Source organism: Columba livia, chromosome 2 (assembly GCF_036013475.1).
Source record: "Columba livia isolate bColLiv1 breed racing homer chromosome 2, bColLiv1.pat.W.v2, whole genome shotgun sequence".
NCBI classification, from domain to species: Eukaryota; Metazoa; Chordata; class Aves; order Columbiformes; family Columbidae; genus Columba; species Columba livia.
Window position 1 is genome coordinate 36,347,718 of NC_088603.1, and position 22,405 is coordinate 36,370,122.

Genomic DNA, 22,405 nt, shown 5'->3' on the forward strand with positions numbered 1-22,405 from the left:
TTCATTCCACGTTTTTTTATTCTTCTATGAGAACATAAACATCGTCTTTTTCACGCACAGCAGCATTACAATATTAATTTATTCCGATTTAAGGTAAGAACTAGATATAGCTAGAACTAACATTTATAATAACGATAGAATGCATTTGCTTAAAACAGTATCGGCATTTTAATAATAATAGACATTTATACATATCTGTATTTATAACTTTTCCGCTTCTTTCTTTTTTTTTCTCTTTTTATTTTTTTTCATCTATATGTTTGACCCTTTAATGCATGTAACTTCACAGTATAAAGGAAGACGAACATATTCTCCCTCGCAATCTCAGACTCTGGCTCAGAATGTCCTTCTGATGTTCAGGATATATATTTTTCAGTGAAATTAGTGGGGAAAAAGTGACTACTTTCTTCTCAAGGGACGATTTCTCTGTGCTTGTCATGCGTTACCAACGGTAACGTTATTTATAGACCAAAAAAATCGCTAATTCCACATACTTAAGCAAAACTACATTAAGTAAATATCTACAACCAGAAAGAGCGAGAGAAATTCAGAGGTAAGTGTCATAATTTAGTCCATGAGCAACACGAGCTCTTTTATACCTTTAAAGAGAAGAGATTTCATTTTCCTGGCCAATTTTAAAGCTGTAATATTGACTTTTAAGGTAAAGCAAAAAAAAGAATCGCTCTTAACACCCGTTCCCATTAAGCTCTTTTAAAGGATGCCTGCATTTCATTATTTTAAGTCCTGCTTTTCGAAGGAAAAATGGGGGAGGGGGAAGAAAAGGAAAACAGAGGATGGGAAACTCCCAATATATAGAAATATGGCAAGGCTTAAATTCTTCATTCTGCAGCTAGGTATAGTCCAAGTTACACCGCTTATAATTGAAAGAATGCGCCTTTAATCGAGTTTGTTTACTTTTCAGAGAGAGATATGAGGGGAAAGATATTTGCAGCTCCTGAAATGGTATTCCTGTCTTTCAAAGCTTAAAAGAACAAATCGGGTCCCGAGAAAGCTGAAGGAAGCGGGGAGGTTCACGCACGGCATTTTGTGCATTAGCGAGGCTTTAGTCCACCCCCCCACCCCAAAGTAGCTCTTAAGAGGTTAAGGGCATATTGAGAATGTCTGAAAATCGTTAATCCATACAGGTGCGGATGACTACAGCCTAGGAAAATGATACTGGCTCTTTAAACCATAAAGATGTGTTTATAGGTTCATCAAGAGAAATTAAAGTTGGCTGTGAGCTCCCGAATCCTATTCTCTCTGTTCATTTTCTTCAGTTTCATTCTGCGGTTCTGAAACCAGATTTTAACTTGTCTGTCTGTGAGGTGGACTGTGCGGCTGATCTCTAGGCGACGCTCACGAGTCAGGTACATATTGAACAGAAACTCCTTTTCCAGCTCGAGAGTTTGATGCTTGGTATAGGGGCACCGTTTCTTTCTGCCACTTTTTGCCGTGAGCCAGTTTGCTGCATTTTCTCCTTTTGAATTGCCTAGTTTTGAGAAAGTAGAAAAGGGACGTTACCAGTGGGTAGGAGGCAAAGAACTGGGGGGGAAAGGATGGAAGGAGCTTGTATTTGTGTGTGTGTGCGGCGGTTTGCACCTCCAGCTGAGGGGAGCTGGAATGTGGGGTGTCCTTGTGGGAACCGAGATCTTCAATACTGTTTCCCCAAGGCCCTAGAGCCGGCCGAGAAAATCTGCCTCTGCTGAAAAATCTCCACGCAGTCTCCGGCAGGGCAGTGTGCCCCGCTGCGTAGTTCATCTCCGACCTCCCCAAACAGGCTTTTGCCCGTTCCCCATTCGGCCGCTCCGAGCTCACTGTTACTCGGGGTGGCTTGATGAAAGGTCTGGGGTCTTATTTAGCCCCACCAAGCACCTGCTTCCAAAAAAAAAAAAAAAACAAAACAAAGCCAGCGGGTCTGGACTTTGTAAATGTGCTCTTGAGGTGGAAAACAAGGTGAGCTGGGGAGCCGGAGCCTCCCCGCCTCCAGCCCTTGCCTTCCCGGGGAGCTTCACCCTGGCCCTCTCTCTTCCAACTACTTCGGGGTACAAATATATATATATATTAAAAATCCCTTGTTGTTGGGTGTTTGTCCCTATCAGTGGAACCGACTGAGAAGAGAGGTAACACCGATTCCTCGATGGCTCGGAGTGGCTCGTGATTGGGGATTGGCTCTCTAGTAGTTTTCCGCTTTCTTGTTTTGATCTTATTATTTTCCAACAAGGCGCCTGAAGGAATAACAGGGCTTCTGAAATGCAGCCGGAGAGAAGCGTCTGAAAAGTCTGCCGCCCAGGGAAGGGGAGTTATTTTTTTGCTATGGGGACTCGAAAGGGAAATAAATAAGCAAATGAATAAATAACAACCCTGTTATCTAGTGTAGACGCTGAAGGATATCCGCGGTGCATTCATCAGTCTAATTTGATAGCAGTTCATAGATGGCACATTTCAGCGCGGCTGTTATTCCGAAAAGCATTCTGGATCGTAAAATATAACTTACCGCGTTAATAGGTTTATTTATTGGCAGTGCCTATTGCTTGTTTTGGATGCTTTACAAACATCTCTGTTATCTGGTAGGCACCTTCACATCACAGGGGAAAGATTGATCTTGTTTTTCTATATGTTTAAGCAGCATGCAGGCTAAAGTTGCCCAGAGCGGAGACTCTGAGGGTTTTAAACTATAGGAAGGACATTAATTTTTACGGCAACCCCATGCCCGAATATTACAAAGTTCAGAAGGTCAGTTTGAGCAGCGCTTCTTGGCAGCCCCGCGGGGCAGCTGGGATCCTCCTTTCGCATCGCGATGCCACTATGACCCTCGACTGCTTTTTTTTTTATCATCACCACCACCGACACAATCATCATTCGCTTACCTACGGGCTCTTTCTCGGGAGATGCTTTGCTGTTCTCTGACGGAGCTGGAGAGAGCTCCTCTGCGGTGGAAGATGAAGTCTGAGTCTCGTCCTCCCTCTGGGAGATGCACGCCAAGGGGCTGGGGGAGCGCTCCTCGTCCTCCTTCCTCCCCGCGTCCGGGACGGGAGGCAAAGATGGAGGCGTCTGGAAGCGGCCGGGGGGCTGCGGAGGGAAGGAGGCAGCCCCGGCCCCGGCCGGCCCCGCGCTGTAGTTCTTGGAGGTGCCGTAAGCCTGGGAGAGGCGGAAGTAGCCCGGGACGGGGACCCCGCCGCCGCCGCTGGCCGGGCTGACCTCGGCGTTCAGCCGGGGGAAGGGAGCGAGGTCGGTGGCGGCCGAGCCCTTGGGGCATTTCTCTGAGTCATAGAGGCAGTAGGAGCTCTCCTCCTTAATGCTTGGAGCGAAGGAGCACGAGGTGGCCTGCTGGCTCTCCGGCTCTTCCATGCGACAGGACCGGGGGGTGTCTAGCCACACTTCCATCCCTGACACGTAGGGGTGCGAGCTGGGGACCATGCTTTGAGAAGTACCTTCATTGCGTTTGCTCAAAACGGGGAAAAGTCCGCAGCTTTGCAGCCCGTAGGATAGATCGGACGCTTGTGGCAGGTAGATACCACTGTTGGGATAATAGCCGCCTCCGCCTCCTGCTCCCGCCGCTTCCCCTCTGCCCGAACTGATCAAGGAGTCTACCAAAAAAGAGTTTGCAGCCGGACTCTCGGAGCATGACATTGTTGTGGAATAATTTGGCGAAGGGAGCAGATAGCCCTTTCTGGCTGACATTTCTTGTGCAAAACATGCTGAATATGATTAGAGATACCCCCACACCACGGCAGACGCTTGCAGCCAATGGAAGCCCGGGCCTCCCCAGCAACCCCTCCCCGTCTGGTTTCGTATGCACCGAGCTGCTCTCAGGTCGACCTCTGAATTTGGGAGATAGATGTATATTAATGTGTAATATGGATTTCCATACACACGGGCGCGCACGCTTCGCCCACATGGGCGAGTGCCTGCGCCTGGGAGGGAGCCACTCTCCCGGGAAGGGGAAGGAGCGGGCTTAGCTGGTACTGGCTCCAAGTTTTGCTCCCCTCTTATCACATGCACCGCTATAAAATAACCCGGCGGTCTTGAAGTTTATTATACCTAGGCTGAAGCAGTGTCCAGATGAAGCTTTTACTGTTACTCCTCTCTCCCCGCGGTTGGGCTTTCTGGCAGCAATGCCCGCTCACCTCCCTGCACAGCCTATGTGTCTCATGAAATTCATAAAGCCACTGCTCGCCCGGTGCTTTATGCTCAGGCTCTGCTCATTCTATTTCATTGTCTCGTTTTTTAAGAAATAAAAGACGTGTTATTGTTTATCACGGATCACTGGAAACCGTAAAGGGGCCTGGTGCCTCTCGCGTTAAACTACCGAGGAAAGGGGCTGCTTCCAACCTAACATCACCGTCACGACGCCAAGCTGGGCTTAAATTTCCTGGAGATAAAATGCTCGCTGCTGCGCTGAAAAATCTCTTAGGGAGCAATGCCACTCTAGGAGGATTGACTGGGCGGTCGCAGCTCCTAATGCTTTATTTAACGCTAGATTCTTCCCGAGGTCTGATTACCATTTAAAATTTAAGCCAGACATATGCCACAGAAAGAATCCAGGCGCGAGCAGTTCAAATGGATCATCGCAGGATGCTGCGCACCCTGTTTATTGATGTGTTTATATTTGGGCGATCATTATTATATCTCCCCCCGCTCCCGCTCCATTTGGGTCATTCACTTTTCGACTCTTCAAAAGCACCGTCTCTTTTACAAGCAATGTACTAAATAATGAAAAGAATAGTAAGTAGATGAATCCTGAGATACTAGACAGCCCTGTTCAGTCAATATGTAATTGTGGCGGAGGTAGCAGACAGATAGCAGACAGACAGGGACGCAAAGAGACAGATAGATTTTCTAATGAATCGCTTAATGGTGGCTTGCTTTCACTTCCAACATCTCTCGCTTAAGCGATTTTGAAGTCGCCTCACTGCCCGGTCGGCGGAACTAAGGGCTCTTTAGTACAAGGAGAGTCTGCGGCTGCCCGGTACTTGCTGCCCACCCCTGAGGAGGAGGGCTCGCTCCTCTCTCACGCACGTTGCCCGGGGAAGCAGCGGCCCACCGGGCTCCGCTTCCAGTAGGGCGGGCGGGGGAGAGTGGCTGCTGGCCGGGCGTCAGCGCCGTTCCCGGCCGGAGCCGCTGACTGGCACCTTGCTGCCGTGCCCAGCAGGGCGCCTGTGGTGGGGCCGCTGCCTGCCGGGCGGGGTGACGGCGGGGCGGGTGCGGCGCCCCGCATCCCCTGGCGCTTACCCTTGGCTTTCAAACCGCCCCGAGAAGAGCCGCGGGGCAGGGGCAGGGGCGGCCCTTTCCCTCCCGCCCCACGGATCTGTCAAGCTCCACGTGGTCTCGTCCCACAGTGCTTGCCTGCCACGAGGAAATGCTTTTTCCACAGCGTGACATTCCCTCGGAGAAGTCCCTCCTTGCGGCGGGAGGCGAGTGCCCCTTCTCGCGGGGGAGCTGAGCCGAGCCGGCGGGGCCTTCCCCAGCCTCCTTCCGCGCCCACGGGAAGCGTCAGGGCAGGCAGAGGCTTCTACAACTTTGCAATACCCTTGAAAGCTTTATGGAAAGGCGCCTGATTTTTCCAGTGACATGGGGCGAGCATCACAATGCGGCTTCCTTCTGATCGGCCCATGGGATGCGGTGACAGGGATAGGTCCCACAGCCTATAGGAACCCTTAGACTTCCCCCCCCTCTACATTTCCTCCTGTTATATTGTTTGTATTTCCCCAACCCGACTAACCTCGCGATGTGTTAATGTGCGATGGACAAACCCTTATCAGATTCCTATGAGGGCCATATCACTGCTTACAAAATTAATACCATATAAGGCACCGGTTTATTGGCTGGTGTACGGAAGGCTATTATCAATAGGCTTAGCGTTATAAATACAGATCTAAATAAAATGAAACGTGAGCCCCAACGTCGCCTTCCAAATATATTTCTCTATGCAAGTCAGGTAGAAAAATTACTCCGGGGAAGTCCACTCTTGCGGTATGTTTATTTTGCATTTGCCAAATTAAATAGAAATGGCTTGCAAACCTAAAAAACATACGGAACCGAAGACCAACACTTGAAATCCTTCCAAAGATGTTTTTTCAATAAGCAGCACCCTTTACAAAAATTGATTAAAGGGGGGGAAAGGCTTATAAAAGTGCGTTGCAATCCTCGTCAGATGGCATAAAACGACTCGAAATGCATCGGAAGAAACACGGGTTGGCTTCTTCTCCCTCTCTGCGAGCTAGTGCAGGGAAATCAGACAAAAGGGACTGAGGCCAGGGACAATTTAGAAGGTTCTCTTTATCTTTCCCTCCCAGGTTTTGTAGCAGAGGGCTGGGGTTTCTACCGTCCCGTGTCTGGTCCAGCCGGCAAGGCCGGGTGTTGCTGTTTTCATGGCAGCGAACAGAGCCAGTTTGATGGTCAAGGCACCGACTCCGTCTAGATCATGAACTCAGCTCGGCGTTGCATTATCTGCGCTTTCTTTAATCGCTTACAAGGCCAAGGCAAATAGTAACCAGCATCATCAAACCCAGTGAAGTAAAACTAATAATGTTCACTTGATTCGTAACTATAAAAGATAATGGTCAATTCTGACTAAACTGAGCTAATTTGGCATGCGCTGGGTTGCAGCTACTGCATTTCCAGCGCTTAACAATGTGTCCCTTGGAGCTTAACCCATATTTAAAAGAAATTTTAAAGAATATTGTGGACGCCAGGGGACGAGAAATACTTTCTTTTTAATTCTGCTTCTGTAAGTAAAGCTATCTGAGGGTCTATAAACCCGAGCACATAAAATTCTGATAAATATAAAAACCGGTGAGAAGGTGCTTTCGCGGAGAATCTATATTCACGGCGCATATAGACAACACTATCAAAATAAAACTTTATTGATCTAGGAAAAATATAATAGATGCATTAATAGCGTCGTTAAGGCGTTTTATTGGTTGGACTAAAATTAAAAACAAAAAGGGAATAAATAAAACCCGACAGCTCAGCCTGAGCAAACTCTGACTGGAAATCTCAAAATGTATCGAGTTAAACCGTGATTTATCTTTTTATTATTGGCCCGTATAACCCAAAAGATCAGCACTGTTAATCCACAGACGCATTTTGCGAGCTAATTAAAATATGCTTTTATTCGTAGACATGGGCAAACCGCAATTTGTTGAAAACGTAAATGGCCTTGCCGTCTGTTGCAGGAGTGCCTGCGCCGTCTATCTGAGAATATAGCCGTGGATTACATTTTCTACAGCTCCAAAAATTAATGCAATCAAGGTATAGTTATTTAATATTTGAACTGACAGTTGTCAGGGACTTGCGTGTGTGCCAAATTCCTCCTTTTTTTTTCCCTTCTTCTCTTTTTTTTTTTTTCCTTCCCTTTTTCCTGGATTTGCTCCAAAGAAGGCGGATTTCAAACAGGAGGTTTAAGAACAGCGCCTGTGCCAAGTTAGGTGACAAATGACGGCTCCACTAATTTTATCTTTACTAGAAATTCTTTCACACTCTTGGCGGGGTAGGGGGGAGCTTGGCTTGTTTTGGCGGATTATCCTGTTAAAATCTAGGCTGAGATTTAATTTTATTCCAGGCATCCGGAGGCTTGTTCTCTTAACGATGTTTTATAGTATATGTGTATCGTTTTACTCATTTGGATTAGGAACATATTTTGCAAGTTATTCTGACGAGCTCCGAATTCTAGTGTGCGGCAGGACAAAATACACCCAAACCAATTCATTAGGGCTTTATCTCCTCGCCATTCCTCCAGCACTGGCGAGAACAACGGGGCTTTCTATTGTTCGGAGAGCTCCAAACCGTGCAGAAGCAACAACGATATCGGGTTATATATGTGTCGAGAAAATTACATACCCAAGTCCGTCTTTTAAGTGTACCCCTTATATTGCAAGAGATGTGCCACACAGCCTTACAGCCTTATGAAGCATTTGAAACTGTATCCCTTCTCTCTCTTTTTTTTTTTTTTTTTTTTTTTGGTAGCTGTCTTTCCTTTGAATAAGGTCCGGATGCATATACAAATATCTTTTTTGGTTGTGGTCTAGCTTGGCTCTCAGACACACACGTTGGCCTAAAGTTTCGGTTTCAGAGCATTTAATGAAAAGATTGTGACAGAAAAGGAAAAAAAAAAAAAAGTAAACAAAACACAAACCCAAAAAGCTTATGAAAAAGCCTCCCAGGGGTTTGGATGTGGTATGTGAACTGAAGTTGAGCACACGATTAATTAAACACAGTGTAGACACTGAGTTGGATTCGCCTCTTCCCTCCAAAACAGGCAAACCCAAGTCATGTGAAATAATAAACAGTTATTGTAAGAAATAAGCTTGTTTTTTTTAAATATTATCCTATGACCGCGGCCGTCAGTAAACAATTCGTAACCAGAGGGCGCTTTAGCTGCTGCTGGGGTCCCTTTGATTTATTCAGCCAAGTATTGAATGGGGCAGGGAAACAACAAGGGGAAAAATAAATATTTGATCAAATATGCTGAGTTTAACTTGACTGGTGTAAAATGAAATGTTGCAAAGGGACCCTCAAGTCGCCCCGCTCCTTCCCGAGACGTGGCTTCTCACGTCCTGGCATTGCCAAGGGGAGGTCAGAAGAGATCAACGTCCCCGAGCTTTTAATGGAGCATCTCTTATGAAATCGATAGGTTCCGATAATCATCTAAAAACTGCTCTCTGACGGCTGAGCATGTGTTTTTAACTACACTTGCAACAGTTCCCTGGAAGCATATTTTTAAAGGGTACTTTCTTAAAAAATACTGCAGGCAAGTTGCATTATTTTACATACAAAAGCAAGGACAATTTTTTTTTTTCTGGACAGATATGTAAAAATTGTATATGCTCTCATATGAAACACGTGGATTAAAATATGAAACCAAAGCAGTATCTCCTCCATACAATACCACCTTCCCTCCCGCCCTTCTCAAATGGAGACATAACAAAAACATGTGAAACTTTTATGGGAGAGAAAAGTAACCTGGAGCTAGGGATACTCGTAGCGAGGATAGAGTTTCAAAGCTACAACCCAGAGCAGACTTGAGCACATGAGAATATGTGACTGTTGTTTGTTTACAGCACATATGCTAGTTTCGATAGATTAGTTAGACAGATAGAGAGAGATCAAGAAAGTAAAATCTGGCCTTGCATGAACATTGGCTTAATATGCAATCACGAGTATTTTTTAGCACAAGTGTGTCAAAACCTGTTTACCACAATCTGTATCCAGCTGCGAGGAAGCAGACTACCCTTCAAAGTTACCAAACCGCCCTAACTAAACTACAGTTCAAGTCCAATAAGATCGTCAGAATTGTCTGTCATTTGCAGTCTGTGTTGCCATAGATCTATTTGATTGAAGACACCTACTGTTCCATACATAAATGTCAAGTTTCATAATATTTCCAGTGCTACAGTATTTTTATAACTGGAAGAAAGCTACAAGTTACTCTGAAAAAAATATTTCCAGATAACGTGGATTTTCCACGCTGCTGGCCAAAGCTTTACGAAGAGAAAATAAAAGGTCAACTGCAACTTAGAAAGTCCCTGCTATATTATTTCACATCGTAATCACCAACTTTTTGCATTGCTTCCCCTTCCTACGGTTCTGTTCCGCGGTGCTCAGGGGTCGGGGCAGGGGCCACCCCAGCTCACGAGGTACCACTCCGATCCCCGCACACTCCTCGCCCTTCTGCACGCAGGGTAGACGTATAAAACACTTACCTTCATGCATTTCCTAATTTTTACGAAACTTTAACTCCATCGAGAAACCCCAGCGGCTCCCCCCTCGCCATCCCGGGAGGTTTTTCGTAACGCGGAGCCCGGTAAGTGCAATAATTAGCAGTGCGGCTCCAGGGATGCAAAATGAACAAAGGCCAAGATTTTTTTTTTTGTTCCCAGGGCTGCTCCCCTCGCCCCGGGCGGCTTTGACATTGATCTGAAGATCGCCATCTTGTGGCAAAGAAGCCTTTAAACCGCCGCTGCCGTCCGTCTGTCTGCTCGCCCGCCGTCCTGCTGCGGGGCCCCGCGGAAGAACAGTGGGCGAGCGAACGGACGGACAGACGGCAGTGGAGGGCAGTAGTCGCTCACCTCCCGGTGCAGGAACCTCCGCTGCCTTTATAGGGTTGCATTTCGTACAGACGAGCGGACAAGTCATGGACACTTTTTATGGCCACATTGTCTCAGCGACACAGAGGATGCGATTTTATTGGGCTAGGAAATCAAACCCCCACCAGAGAAACTCCATGGTTTAACTGTCTCTGGGATTGGCTATGAATGCCAGTTAATTTTTAACCAGGAAAGGAAGCTTGCTGGCTTAATTTTCATTGCCATTCAGCTCTCCATCCGTGCCTCTGTCCCCCTTCCACCGCCTGTCCATCTGTCCATCTCCTTTTATCAGGCACTCCCTCTCGCATGCTAGACAAACAAACAAACAAACAAACAAACAAACAAAGTCTCTTTCCCCCGCACACACTTTAAAACATTTATTTTGGGTAATTGCAATCTGACTGGGTGGTGCTTGTCAACAAAGGCCCAAAGTCAGTAAGTCCTTCACCTCAAGGTTATGGGTGATGTCCAAGCAATACAGAAGTTCAAAGCCAGTAAACAATGCGAAAACAGAATGTACTTTCTTTCCCTGATAAGGATTAGGATCCACATGAAAGATTCGAACATTGTTCCCCAAACACATTCCTATCTCAGTTTGGGGTTTGGGGTTTTCTTTTCCCCCAACTCCTAACTTTCTCCCTCCAGTCCTCCTCCCCCTCACCCCCGGCCACCTCAGTCCACACCCCCCCCCCCGCCGCCTTGGAGATCAAGGACAATTTCAAACAGTCCATTTCCACCACACTACCATAGGATTTTTTAAAAATCTTTTTCTTCTTCTTTTTTTTTTTTTTTTTTTTTTTTCAAATACAACAATTTTCTTTTGGCTCTCACCCTTCTGGCCACATCCGTCGGCTGGCTTGGACCTTCCCTTTGGTGCCGGGCTTGTAAAATCTGCCCCAAACGCTACTGACACCACCAACATTTCCTGAGCAGTTCTCCTGGACACATGTGGCAAGGAGAAAATAGCAATGTCACATCAAACCCTCCAGCACAGGACCTGACCCTGCCTGTGTTGGCAGGAGAAGAAAAAGGCCTAACACGTAGTGAGCTATGAACACACTCCATTTTCCTGTGACCCACTGAAACGATGCTTAAACAACCCTAGGTTCACTTGTTAACTCCAGAGTAGAAGATTTAACGGCGAAGTTCACAAAAGAAGTGTAATTCACCCCAAATGACTGAACAAGGTCACGAGGAATTTCGGGTCCCAGAGATACATTGGATAAAAGAACATGCAGTAACGTAACACCAGAGTAAAATATAAAGTTTCCATTTTTTTATTTTCCTTGTGCGCTGTTCCACTGTATACATGCAACCAAATACTTTCGCATATTAAAACAAAACTGTATATACATATAGATGATACTTATTGAAAACAGTGATGCCATATAAAGATATTGCATTTTGTGAACGTGTCAAAGAAATTACATCCACTTGTTAAATTTATTAATCAAAAACCATTTTTATCACCACTTCGTTGCACACCTAAAGAAATCCCACACCCTTTAGCTCCAAAGGAAAAAAGAAGGGGGGGAGAGGGGGGCGGGAAAAAAAAGGAAAAAAGGCATTCGAACAAAATAGGTCATGGGCGCTTTTTAGAAAATTATTTACAGGTCTCGTAAAACACCGTTCTTTTATGAAATATACATTCAGATACTCTCAACAGCAAATCACCTTCACGATAGAATGCCGTGTCCTTTGTAAACTGATATAGATTTTTAAATATTTTCCTTTTTTTTCTCTTTTATTTTTTAAATTGTATTTTTTTCACGCTTTGGTTCCTGCAGGGAAATATATATATTTATAGATATTTAAAATAACTCCGAACAACTCTCCATTCTTTGCATATGTCGCCTGGGCGACAAAGTAGAGCTTGTGACGTTTAAAGTAGACAACAACAAAATTACCATATTTACAGTGTTTTACTTCTGTTTAAACTCCTCACCGGTCACCTTTAAACGAACATGCGATCGAGTTATTTTAATGATCCAATGTTAGTGCATTGCACAACTCCAAGTTTCAATTAAGTGTTGTGTGGTATTTGCTAAACTGTCGTTCTCCACAGGTATTTCCTGAAGAAAGTTTGTGAGACAGAAGCCAGAAGGTTAGTTTCCTTTATGGAGTTGCTTCTTTTAAAACGCTGAAATTCACACTCTTTTGCCCGTCTATTTTTAGTATTTAAATATGATTTGTCTCTGAAAATATGGCAACGCATACTCGGTTGTCATAAATAAAATGAGAGCTAATTAAAATTTACTATTTTTTTTTCAGTGATTGTTTCTTTACGATATATGGCGAATTTATACCTGATATTTTTAAGTAAAGAAGTCTTTAATTTACTTCTCTTTCTTCCCTATACCCCCTCCCTACCCACACCCCCGAAGGAAATGCTAGTATACGCATCAGTACATCCATATTACAACTGCTCGCGGTTGGCTTCGTGAAGGTGTAGCCATGTCATCCTCCCTCCCTTTAATTCTGTATGTCGTCCCCCACCAAATTCTCTTTTCAAACCCATGGGCAATGGAGCACTGCCTCTAACCCAGACGTTTTCCGCTAAAGAAGGACAAAAGGTTCTCTCTCAGAGTTTTATATTCTGCAGTGGTCCTGGTTGGGTGAGCTGGACCTGGCCATCTCCAGCCAGCTGTTCCGCAGCAGCACAGGGGAGAGGGTGGGCCGAGGGTGGGCGAGGCCGGGGACGGAGCGGTGCCATCCCCGCCTGTGCCTGCCGAAAGCGGGAGCAGGGTGAGCCACAGTGCCTGGCAAGGTAAGAGGTATGGATTTTGCACTCAGAGGTGACGTGCACTCTTAGAAATGGATGCCATGTGTGTCAAAATCAAATCGATTCCAGTTTGGTATGTAAATATATATATATAGAAAACCAACATTGAAGGTCCAGGGTAGATTTACATGTATGTAAACCCTTGGATTCTTCTAGTCCCATCAGATACACACCTCCTTCCTCCATGTAACCCCGTGGCTTGACCTTGTCAAGGGCGAAATCTGAATTTAATCTCGTCTTGAAAAACGCTATGAGTTTTAAAGTAGTGGATTAGCTGAGTAATACTGTAATCGGTCCCTGTTAATTTTTTTTTCTTTCATTCTTCTGTTCTGAAACCATATTTTCACTTGGCGGTCGGTCAGATTGAGCATTCGGGAGAGCTGGAGGCGTTTTTCTTTGTTTATGTAGACACTAAAGAAGAATTCCCTTTCTAACTCTCTAATCTGATATTTGGTGTATGGGCATCTCTTTTTACGAGTACGTTGTCCACCTGTGGAGTGAAAAAAGGCAGAAGCGTTTGAGACCCAGCGGTGGCCGGCAGCTGGGGCTGAGGAAGGGTGGGGGGGACACTCGGGCAAAACACATTAATATGGAAAAGACACGTTTTACCCTCTCCAGGGCTGGCGTTGGCAGGTTGGAGGCTGAGCCCCAGCCCTCCGCCTTACCGGGTGCGGGCAGCCTGGGACCGGGACCCGGCGGGACCCGGCTCAGCCCCGGGCAGCGGGCAGGGCGAAACCCCCGCCGAGACGCCGGGATCAGGCCTCGCTGCCTCGGCTGGGAGGGCGTCTGGAGGAAGGGGTGATAGCGGGGGGTTCCTGCGGATTTCACAAGCTGGAAGAAAGCCTTTGTAGGCTGCTCCGCCAGGCTCCACGCACAGAGAGCTGCCCTGGGAGCAGCCATCACCTGGCTGCCTGCAGCAAGCAGCGTGGCACCGGGCAGGGGAACCGAGCGCCCAGCCTTCCCCGAGCCCGCATCCGCTCGGATCTCGCCCTCGTTCCCTGGACTAACCCCGGCTCTTCGTCCCCAAGAGAGGAAAAGCCAGTGAGCCCAGGGCTAAGGCGCCTCATTCTCATTCCACCCCCCCGCCGGCTAGTTTCAAGCACGCTCTCCACCGCATCGAAGTATTCTCCTCTCGATTAGCCATTACATTTTTAAAGTTCATTAAGCAGAATACAAAAGGTTTCAAGGTTCAGGAGCTCTTTACACTAAACGTAGCTGCTATCCCTTTAAAAACTTCCTTTTCTGATACAGTTCATTGTCGAGGTATTTTTTCCCCGAGACGTATACTAGCTTTGCCTTTTAAAAAGCCCACATAAAAAAATCAGACTTTGACAGATTGAATAACAATTGTAAGTAACAAACTGTTGGACAGAAGGCAACACGTAATTGCCACAGTGCCTTAGTAAAATGGCTTCCTTTAGACAAAAAGGCCAGCTTTAGGTTAATTTGTTTCTTTCAATATATTGCTACAGTTCAGGCGGCTACTTTATCTGTTAAGCGCTATTCTAGTGCAATCGTTAAAACGGCGAAGGCTTTGAATTCAGCTCCTAACTAGACCTCTGGTGAAACACATGGCTTTTATAAAATCACTGGATTACATCGATATCAAAGGAGTCTGAATCTCCTTTTTTTTGCCGAATTTACAGGCACTGAACGTACGTTATTATATTTTCGAGAGTTGACCACAGAGCTCTTTTTATTATTATGTTAAAAAAAAAAAAAAAAGGAAGGAGAAAGAAAAATTTTTAAGGCATCCATTGCCCGGTGGGTATTTCACGGCCAATTTCAGCACTAAACACGTGATCTCGCCTTTTATAACAAAGTTTTGTTGGGGGAAATCTAAAGGCCCTTCATAAACCTTATATGCTTATAAAACAGCATATAAAAATTTAACAGCGGCGGTGCGCTAGATTTCAAGCTGCCTTTCCTAAAAGCGCTCGGGCGCTGCCTTTATACGTACTGGAGCTGCCGGATTTCTCCTCATTGTTGCCGGAAGATGACTCGGGGCTGCTGCTGCTCTCCGGCCGCCTCCGCCTCTCCTTCTCCGCCGCCGCTGCCGCCGCCCTGCCGCAGCCTCCCTCCGAACTTGAAGTTGCCGCCGCCGCCGCCCCGGCGGGCGCGGGCGCCTTCTCGCCATTCTTGTCTACCGGGTAGTCCGCCGAGGCCAGGTTTTCCGCCGTACCATAAGCCGTCTCGAAAAACTGGTCGAAAGCCTGGGGTAGGACCCCGTTCCTGCCCACCGTGCTATAGAAATTGGAGGAGACGTTGGTGCTGGGGTGGTAGACATTCGCTGTGTTTTTGCCGAACATCTCGCCCATGCTAGCAGTGTTGGTGGCAGGCAAGCAGTCTCTGTGCATGATCTCCTCTGCGGAGTAGCAGTGGGGCAGATTGTTCCTGGGGTGCCATTTACTGGAGGGATCAATGGCATATTCCCTGAAGGTAACTTCTCTCACAGGTTGGACCTGGGGTAGGTTGGAGGAGTAGGAGTATGTCATAGGGCGAGAAGACGGGGTCTGGGGCAAAAAAGAAGGGAGGCTGGAAAAATCAGGACCCGAGACGTAGTAAGTACAACTTGGCAAATACATGTTAGAGGAACAAGGAACACGCTCATCAAAATCCATCATTAGGGCTACCTCGGCTTCTCCGCATTAGCTGAGCTTAACATGATTCTCTAACGCAGCTGCCTCTTTGAAGCAGATCCGTGAAGTAAGAGATGGGGAGACGTAAGCTGACGTGGAAAGCTCTCCCCGGCGGCGGCAGGGAGGTGCGGTCACGTGGCCCGACGTTGACATTGACGAGCGGCGGGTCCGGGCCCCGCTCCCTTTGTGGCCATCGCGGGGGGAAGCAACAGCTCCTCGCCAGCAGCGCCTAAGGGCGAGCCAGCTCAGGTTGGCCGGGGGGGGAGTCTTAGAGGACATAAAGCCGCCTTGCCACTGCCCCAGACTTAGCCGCGCGGCCCATGGCACCCACTGGCTCTGGAGTAGAGAGGCTTAGCAATCTCCCCAGGGTTAGGTGAGACTTTTCTGTTTGTTTGTGTACTTGCTGGGGCGTTCGGCAGCTCGCTGGCAGGCTCCGAGAAGGAGGGCACAGGAGAGATGCAGGCACGGTTTCTTCTGGAAAGCTGCTTCCGAACAGGAAGTGCTCCTGAAGAAATCGGCCGTGCTGTTTTTTACATTTTTATTTATTGTTGTGGTTTTTTTTAATTTATATATATATGTATATATATTACTTTGTTTTGGTTCGGTTTAGGCTTTCCCCCTCCTCCTTGAAAAAAAAAAAAAAAAAAAGGCAAAAGAGCCCCCGCCCCGCAGAGTTTTGCTGGAAACGGTACTAGGAAGAATGTGCCAGGGTCAAGTCTGTACTGATTTTCATGGTGAATAGATTACATGCTTGCATTCATGTTCACTTCCGAAGCGCTTAGTGTCTTCCTTCCCTTACTTAAATATTAACCTCAAATACCCTGCGCAGCTTCAGCCAAGCTTCACTGGAGGTAGCTCACAATGTCGAGTTCCCGCGAAACAGGTTCTCTCTCCTCATCCCCCTCCAAACCGTCCCTTGCCTTATTCGCAACGCCACAAAACCCTTTAAATTGCAGTCCGCGGAGCTAAATACTGTTTGCTGATCTCTCCGTCTCAACGCTGCCGCTAAATACTTGAAAGCCAGTGGATATTGGGCTACCCCGGCTTGACAAATACTCCGAGTTTAATTGCCAGAAGCCTAGTTAAAATCATTTGACATACTATTAACCCCTAGGAACAAACTTGCCGTACCGAGATACTTTCCTTTTTGCTTCGTACCGTCGCTGAAGACTGAGACCCAGGGAGACCTATTTTAAAAACGTGGTTAAAATTTTACTATTGTTGCATGAAAGGGATGACATAGAAAACGGATTGTACAGGGCAGAAACTGAAAAGTGCTTCTCTGCCAATAAAAATGCACACACCACCGAATGAGCAGAGCCAAAGAAAATAGAGAAATACGCCAAAGAATACAGCACCTTTTGAGGCATGGACATCCCTTGGCTCTCGGGGAAAAAAATAAAAAAAATAAAATAAAAAAGCAAGCTATTCTGATGCTCTATTTCGGAAAAGAAATATTTGGGTTCCGGATGGATTTCATCAAAACAGAAATACAGAAAGGCAAAAGGCTATTGTGAAGTCGGTGCTCTTAGGAAATTAAACGTAGTTCAAGATCCCTGCCCCCGTGGACTTTGGAGGCTAATGTAAGGGAAACGAAAATGTTAGGGAAAGAATATTTGTTTTTTTCCCCCTCTTCCTCTGCAGTGCTGCAGAAGTATTTATATATCCGGAGAAAGTTCTCCAGTAAATTCTGGAGATCTTCGGTATTTAAATGTCAACATCGATTTGTTTATTTATTGCTTAGCTTATCGTAACTGACTCAATAACAAATCTAATCATGTTGTGCACAGAGAAAATATTCTCATTATGTATTTTCCCTACATTATAGTTAACTATTGCGTTTGAATTCAAGCTGTAAATTCAATATTATCAAGTAATTACTTTGTAGTGGAGTAAACTAATTTATTAGCATTAATGTTTATATGCCTTTTTCTTATTTTACAAGGGTTGCCATTCACAAATCAAATGATCTGGACGTATCCCTGTAATGAACCCTTTATTTTGGTTTGCTGCAACAACTTCTTCTGCTTACTGCATGTCTGCGAGCTGAACTTGAAATCAATGAATTAATCTTGCAGCTTGACATATTTGCTAGAAAGTGGACGGAAAGAGATTGCATGTCGTCCAAAACGCTAGCAAAAGAGTGCAGAGTCGTTTAGGGATTGTAAAAGGGTTTGGGGGTATTCCCTCTCTCCCTCTTTTTTTTTTTTTTTTTTTCTTTAACTTGGCTTGGGGGGTGCAAAAGCTCAAAAGCTCTCTTTGGCTTTTTCTTTAACGTTAAACTTTTGCTCGCATTTACTTCCTCCCTCCTGCTTTTTCTTTCTCTTTTTTTTTTTTTTTTTTTCTTTGCGGGGGGAGCTAGGGCGGGGTTGGAGGGTGGGAAGCCCTTTTTGGTATCTGAGCACTTTTTATTTTCCCTGTGTCCCCCCACCCTTCGATTCCGTCCATGAAAAACCTCTCCCCACACCCCGCACACACGCAGACACCCCTCCCTTCAAGCAAAAAGGAATGTATAAGGATTTCAGTGACTTTGAGATAACAAAGGCGCCACCATTGCAGAGCCTCGCCCCGCCTCTGTGTGATGGCAAACAAATTCTTGCACTTGTATTAGGGCTTTTAAGGCTATAATTGAACACGGCGCGTCTAGGAGAACCGAAAACAGTTCTAGACTGACCTGCGGTTTTATAGCACTTTGGCAGTCAACTTCAGCTTGTGTCAGGCCAGACATGATAGAGCTGCCCAACGCTTAATCGTGGGACGCCACCTCCACGGACTCACTGCAGCCCCCCTCTTGCCTTTCAATAAACTTAAAACCTTTGGGGCTAGCAATGGGGGACAGAGCTGGCACAGGTTTGTATGGGGCTCTTTCCCGCTCCTCTCTCTGCAGCCGGGGCCGTGACGCCGTGCGAGATTCTGCCGTGCCAGAGGTCGGGGCTGCCTCTGGGAAACAAAGGGAAATTAAGGCAAGAAGGGCGAGAAGGCAACTGGAAATAGGCGTGTGTGTGCCTGTGCGTGGGTGTGCGTGTGTCTGGGCATATGTGTGCTTGCACAGCGTGCACACGTGCAGCCCCGATGCCTACTTTTGAATCGTTCGAGATGTGTCGTCCCCCCTCCTTCACAAACCAAGTATCCTATTTCTTGAAGCGGGTTTGCAACGCAAGGTGACCCCGAAATGTCTCCCGGTTCCTTCTGGACAACCAGTGGGGAGGGTGATGGGGAAAGTTGCGACGGGCACAGCTCGTCTGGGAGTGAGTAGACACCCAAGGCACAGGCTGTTCTCTGCTTTATTTGCTGTGAAGTGAAACAGAGATAATGTACGCTTAAAGCCCCGGAATGTGTGGGTAATTGCAGGGAGCCTGCTGTTAAGTTGCTGTGTTCAGCACAATTATCAATGTTGATTATTTGGTCTAATGTTGAATTGCTCTTTTAATACAGTAATTGGGACTTCCGCGTTGAGGAAGTGGGAAAACCGAGCCTTCCCCTCGCTAACCTCACTGAAAACAACATAAACAAAGGCAGGCATTTCGTTTGGAGAAGCAAAATGCATTCGTTACGCCTTCCCATGTATTTCGGCCGGATTAGAGAGGGTAAAACCGCTCTGAATTTGGGAGCTCTGCAGCAGGACGTTTTTGCAAGGGACAAGCGTGGCCAAGACGTGGGGAGACTGTGAGCACATTTACCCATAGCTAAGCTAAACAAAACGAGGGGGAAAGAGCTACATCTCTCCTTTGGAGGAATATAAACAGAGCTAGGACGTCTCGATTGCCTAGCTTTTATATATACAGATGGCGTGCAAGGGGAACTGTTTAACTTACTATCGGTCGCCTGAGAAAGGTCAAGTTCTATAGTATCTAAATTGTTGTCTTTTTCTATCCCGTTTTGCTAGGAAAAAAGAAAAAATAAAATGAAGCCGTTCATTTACCTTGCCAGTAGGGTGGGTGCCTTTAATTAACCGGAGAAACGTGTGTTAAAAGGACTATGCGCCAAGAGGAGCTAATTAAAATATTACACGATTGCTGTCTTCAATCGCTCCTGCTCCTCTCGCATGGGAAGGGTGAGGGATGTTACGCCTCGAGCAAGAGAAAATATCTCCGGAATTAGGACAGTGTTTTGTAAACTTGCTGGTTGATTTCAGCCTACAGAGTCTTGTTAGAAAACGTAATGTTAGGGAATTTGCAACGTTGTTGCCAACGAAAAGCGCAATTCCTTCCCACCTTTTCCAATGAAAATAAGGCCAGCAGGCGAAAATTCTTCGCAAAATTTGCCAGGAATGCACATACTTATTGTTTGGATTTAAAATGTTTCGGGCTCAGAGGTTCTCAACTGGCGTTTCTTTTTGCTGTTTGCCGTTTTGTCCGTTATGGAAAGGAGCTATACATAGCCCTTTTTTATTTTTATTTTTTTTTTTTTAACTAAATATGTTCCCTTAACACTGCAATAGGAGGAAGTGTTACAATAGTCAGCTAAGATTTTTCAAATAATTTAAATAACGGGTGATTTTTAATCTCGTCGAGATGGAAGCCCCGTGCTGTGATATGGGATAGACTATTTATTGTCCAAAAACTGAAGTGGTACGGCTGTTATTTTGCTAGGAAACTGCAGAATGCTTGTAAAGAGAAAGGGCAGATGGAACCCGGATTCAAGCCAAGGTTGTTCTGACTTTGTTGTTGTTGTATTTAATCGCATTACATTATTTCGGGGGCTTGCAAATCTCAAAAGGCTGCGCCTATCTGGCCGTACAATATTTTAGATTGATTTTTAATACCATTTGCCGAAATTCTTTTGTCCGTCATCCTCTGTGTGTTTTTAAGTCGTTGAGATGGAAAAGATACAGGGGGTGGTTGTTGTTTTGCCTCGTCCCAACCCTTCAGTTTAGTTTCACCGTTCGGATTGAGCGGATACGGACCTACAGAGATCTACCCGTCGTTGACGACCAAACATGATATTTTGAGTCCCTTCGCTCTGATGAAATCCCGAGAGCTCTATCTGAAGTCAGACCCCGACTCCGATAGCTGCAACAAGCCCAAATTTCGTGTTTGTGGGTGTTCTTTTTGTTTTTGCTTTTGTTTTTTTTTGTTTTTTTTTTTTTTTTCACCAAAGAGGAAGCTTATTCCAGACGGATAATTTATATTTTTCTACAGCTATTTTCTTGCCCTTTTGCAGTCAAACGAGTTGTTGTGACAGATTCCCGGTGCCGTCACAAGCACGGGGAGTTTCTCATACCGCCGTGTCACCCCACCCCTGGACTCTCCAGCTCTGCTCCACCAGGCTCCGGGGCACTGAAACCCTCTAAAATAGTGGTTATATTTACTGCTCGTAGCTTACTACTGAAAGAGAATGGAGGCAGGTTTGGCAAGGGGACGCAAGGAAATATTTTCTCAGACGGCCAAGTATATCAGAAATTGATTGACTGATGATGCCACCATAAATGTCTCTTTTTCTCGCCTTCAACGCTCTGCTAGACTTTCCCGACACAAGAAAACGCACATCCAGTCATTCATTTTTAACCTTGTCTATATAGGTGCAAGAGGTTCCTGACAAAACCAGGCTGGTGGTGAGCAGTGTCTAGACCAAGCCGCGAGCTCTAAAACGAGTGCTAAATCAAATTTCCCTGGTCATAATCCGCTGCTTCAGAAACTCGGTCCCTTTCCACCGACTTCCACCCAGACCCACAAAAAAACGGGTCGTTAGCGTCGGTTGTAGCAAGCAGGCATCAGTCCCATTTCATGCCGATGTATGTTATGTGGAATTAATCAGAGTGGTGTAGGGAACATCCCCAGCGACTCCTTCAAAGTGCGGTGCTATTAAACGACTCGGTTATCCCTACGGACGGCCACATTTCGGGCGATATTCCCATGCGAAATTCACCCGCAGCTTAGAATGGCGCTTTATCATACACATTGAAAAAAAAAAAATCAGCCAAAACATTCCCATGTCGACTTACATTTTAAAGTATTGCTACAACCGATGCCTTGAACTTGACCTTAGATTTGTTAATCCAGGAAATATATTCAGTGAGAGGAAAAAATTCCTACTGCGTAGCCTCTGACAAACGAGCATTTTTCTGTCTATCAATTCAGGATGCAAAAACCACACCAGAATGATGAGATACTAAAGTGCCCTCTAGATTAAGAGCAGAAAGCTACAGAAAACGAATTGCCTCAACGCTGAGACAAGCTCGTCATCGAGCTAGACTGTGCCTATGATGCCAAGATCCACACTTTCCCACAGAAATTCAAGTCAAGGTAATCGACTGGGATTCTCAGCTAAATTGAATTTTATAGGATATAAGGTTCTCTCTAATGCACATTGAATTTTAACAGTGATTTATAAAGGTTGGTGTTGGGGAGGATTTTAGTGTTTTATTTTATTTTGCCCAACACGCCAAGAAACACATCCGATTTTACTGTACCACACCGCTAACTTTATAGGAGATCCTTATTCACCTATCGTGAAACTCACCAAAGTAAAGACATTTCTTCATCAAGGATTGTCTTAGGGGCGGGTACAGGAAGTATCTCTACACTGGGGCTGTCAAATCAACGACTTCAAAGCACCTACTTCATATTTTGATGGTCTATCAGAACTGCATTATAATGAAGATACCTCTACTTGTGTAACCTTTATAGGAAGCTATTTGTCTACAATCAGCTTAAAATACGTGCTGCAGTCGAGGATGCAATTGTATGCCCGCATACAGCTCACTCAGCACTGTAATGACCACTTCTTGTCTATTCTTTCGTATGTCATGCAAAGATCCCCATAAATATAGCTCGCTCTTTAAGCCCAATATGGCTGCTCCTGCCTATGCCGGGCTGGAAACCCACTCACCGTCCCGCTTATTTCCTTTTCCCAACTTTTCAGCAAACGTCGATACGAAAATCATTTATTACAAA

The 22,405-nt window shown here is 45.8% G+C and overlaps 2 protein-coding genes across 2 annotated transcripts; both read right to left on the minus strand.

Moving 5' to 3' along the window:
* On the minus strand, window positions 1-6,718 carry HOXA10 (homeobox A10). Its single transcript, XM_005513490.3, has 2 exons — window positions 2,868-6,718; window positions 1-1,489 (listed from the first exon to the last, which is right to left on the minus strand). Exons 1-2 carry the CDS (start codon window positions 3,679-3,681, stop codon window positions 1,215-1,217), a joined length of 1,089 nt encoding a protein of 362 aa, XP_005513547.2. The 5' UTR covers window positions 3,682-6,718; the 3' UTR covers window positions 1-1,214.
* Window positions 6,719-10,887: 4,169 nt separating this feature from the next.
* HOXA11 (homeobox A11) lies at window positions 10,888-15,879 on the minus strand. Its single transcript, XM_005513491.4, has 2 exons — window positions 14,831-15,879; window positions 10,888-13,360 (listed from the first exon to the last, which is right to left on the minus strand). Exons 1-2 carry the CDS (start codon window positions 15,492-15,494, stop codon window positions 13,128-13,130), a joined length of 897 nt encoding a protein of 298 aa, XP_005513548.3. The 5' UTR covers window positions 15,495-15,879; the 3' UTR covers window positions 10,888-13,127.
* Between the last annotated feature and the right edge of the window lie 6,526 nt (window positions 15,880-22,405).

Coding starts and splice junctions, on each gene's coding strand:
- HOXA10 (XM_005513490.3), bottom strand. CDS start 3,681: ATGTCAGCCAGAAAGGGCTATCTGCTCCCTTCGCCAAATTATTCCACA. Junction 1,490..2,867: donor TCCCGAGAAAGAGCCCGTAG/GTAAGCGAATGA, acceptor TCTCAAAACTAG/GCAATTCAAAAGGAGAAAAT.
- HOXA11 (XM_005513491.4), bottom strand. CDS start 15,494: ATGATGGATTTTGATGAGCGTGTTCCTTGTTCCTCTAACATGTATTTG. Junction 13,361..14,830: donor GGAGAAATCCGGCAGCTCCA/GTACGTATAAAG, acceptor TTCACTCCACAG/GTGGACAACGTACTCGTAAA.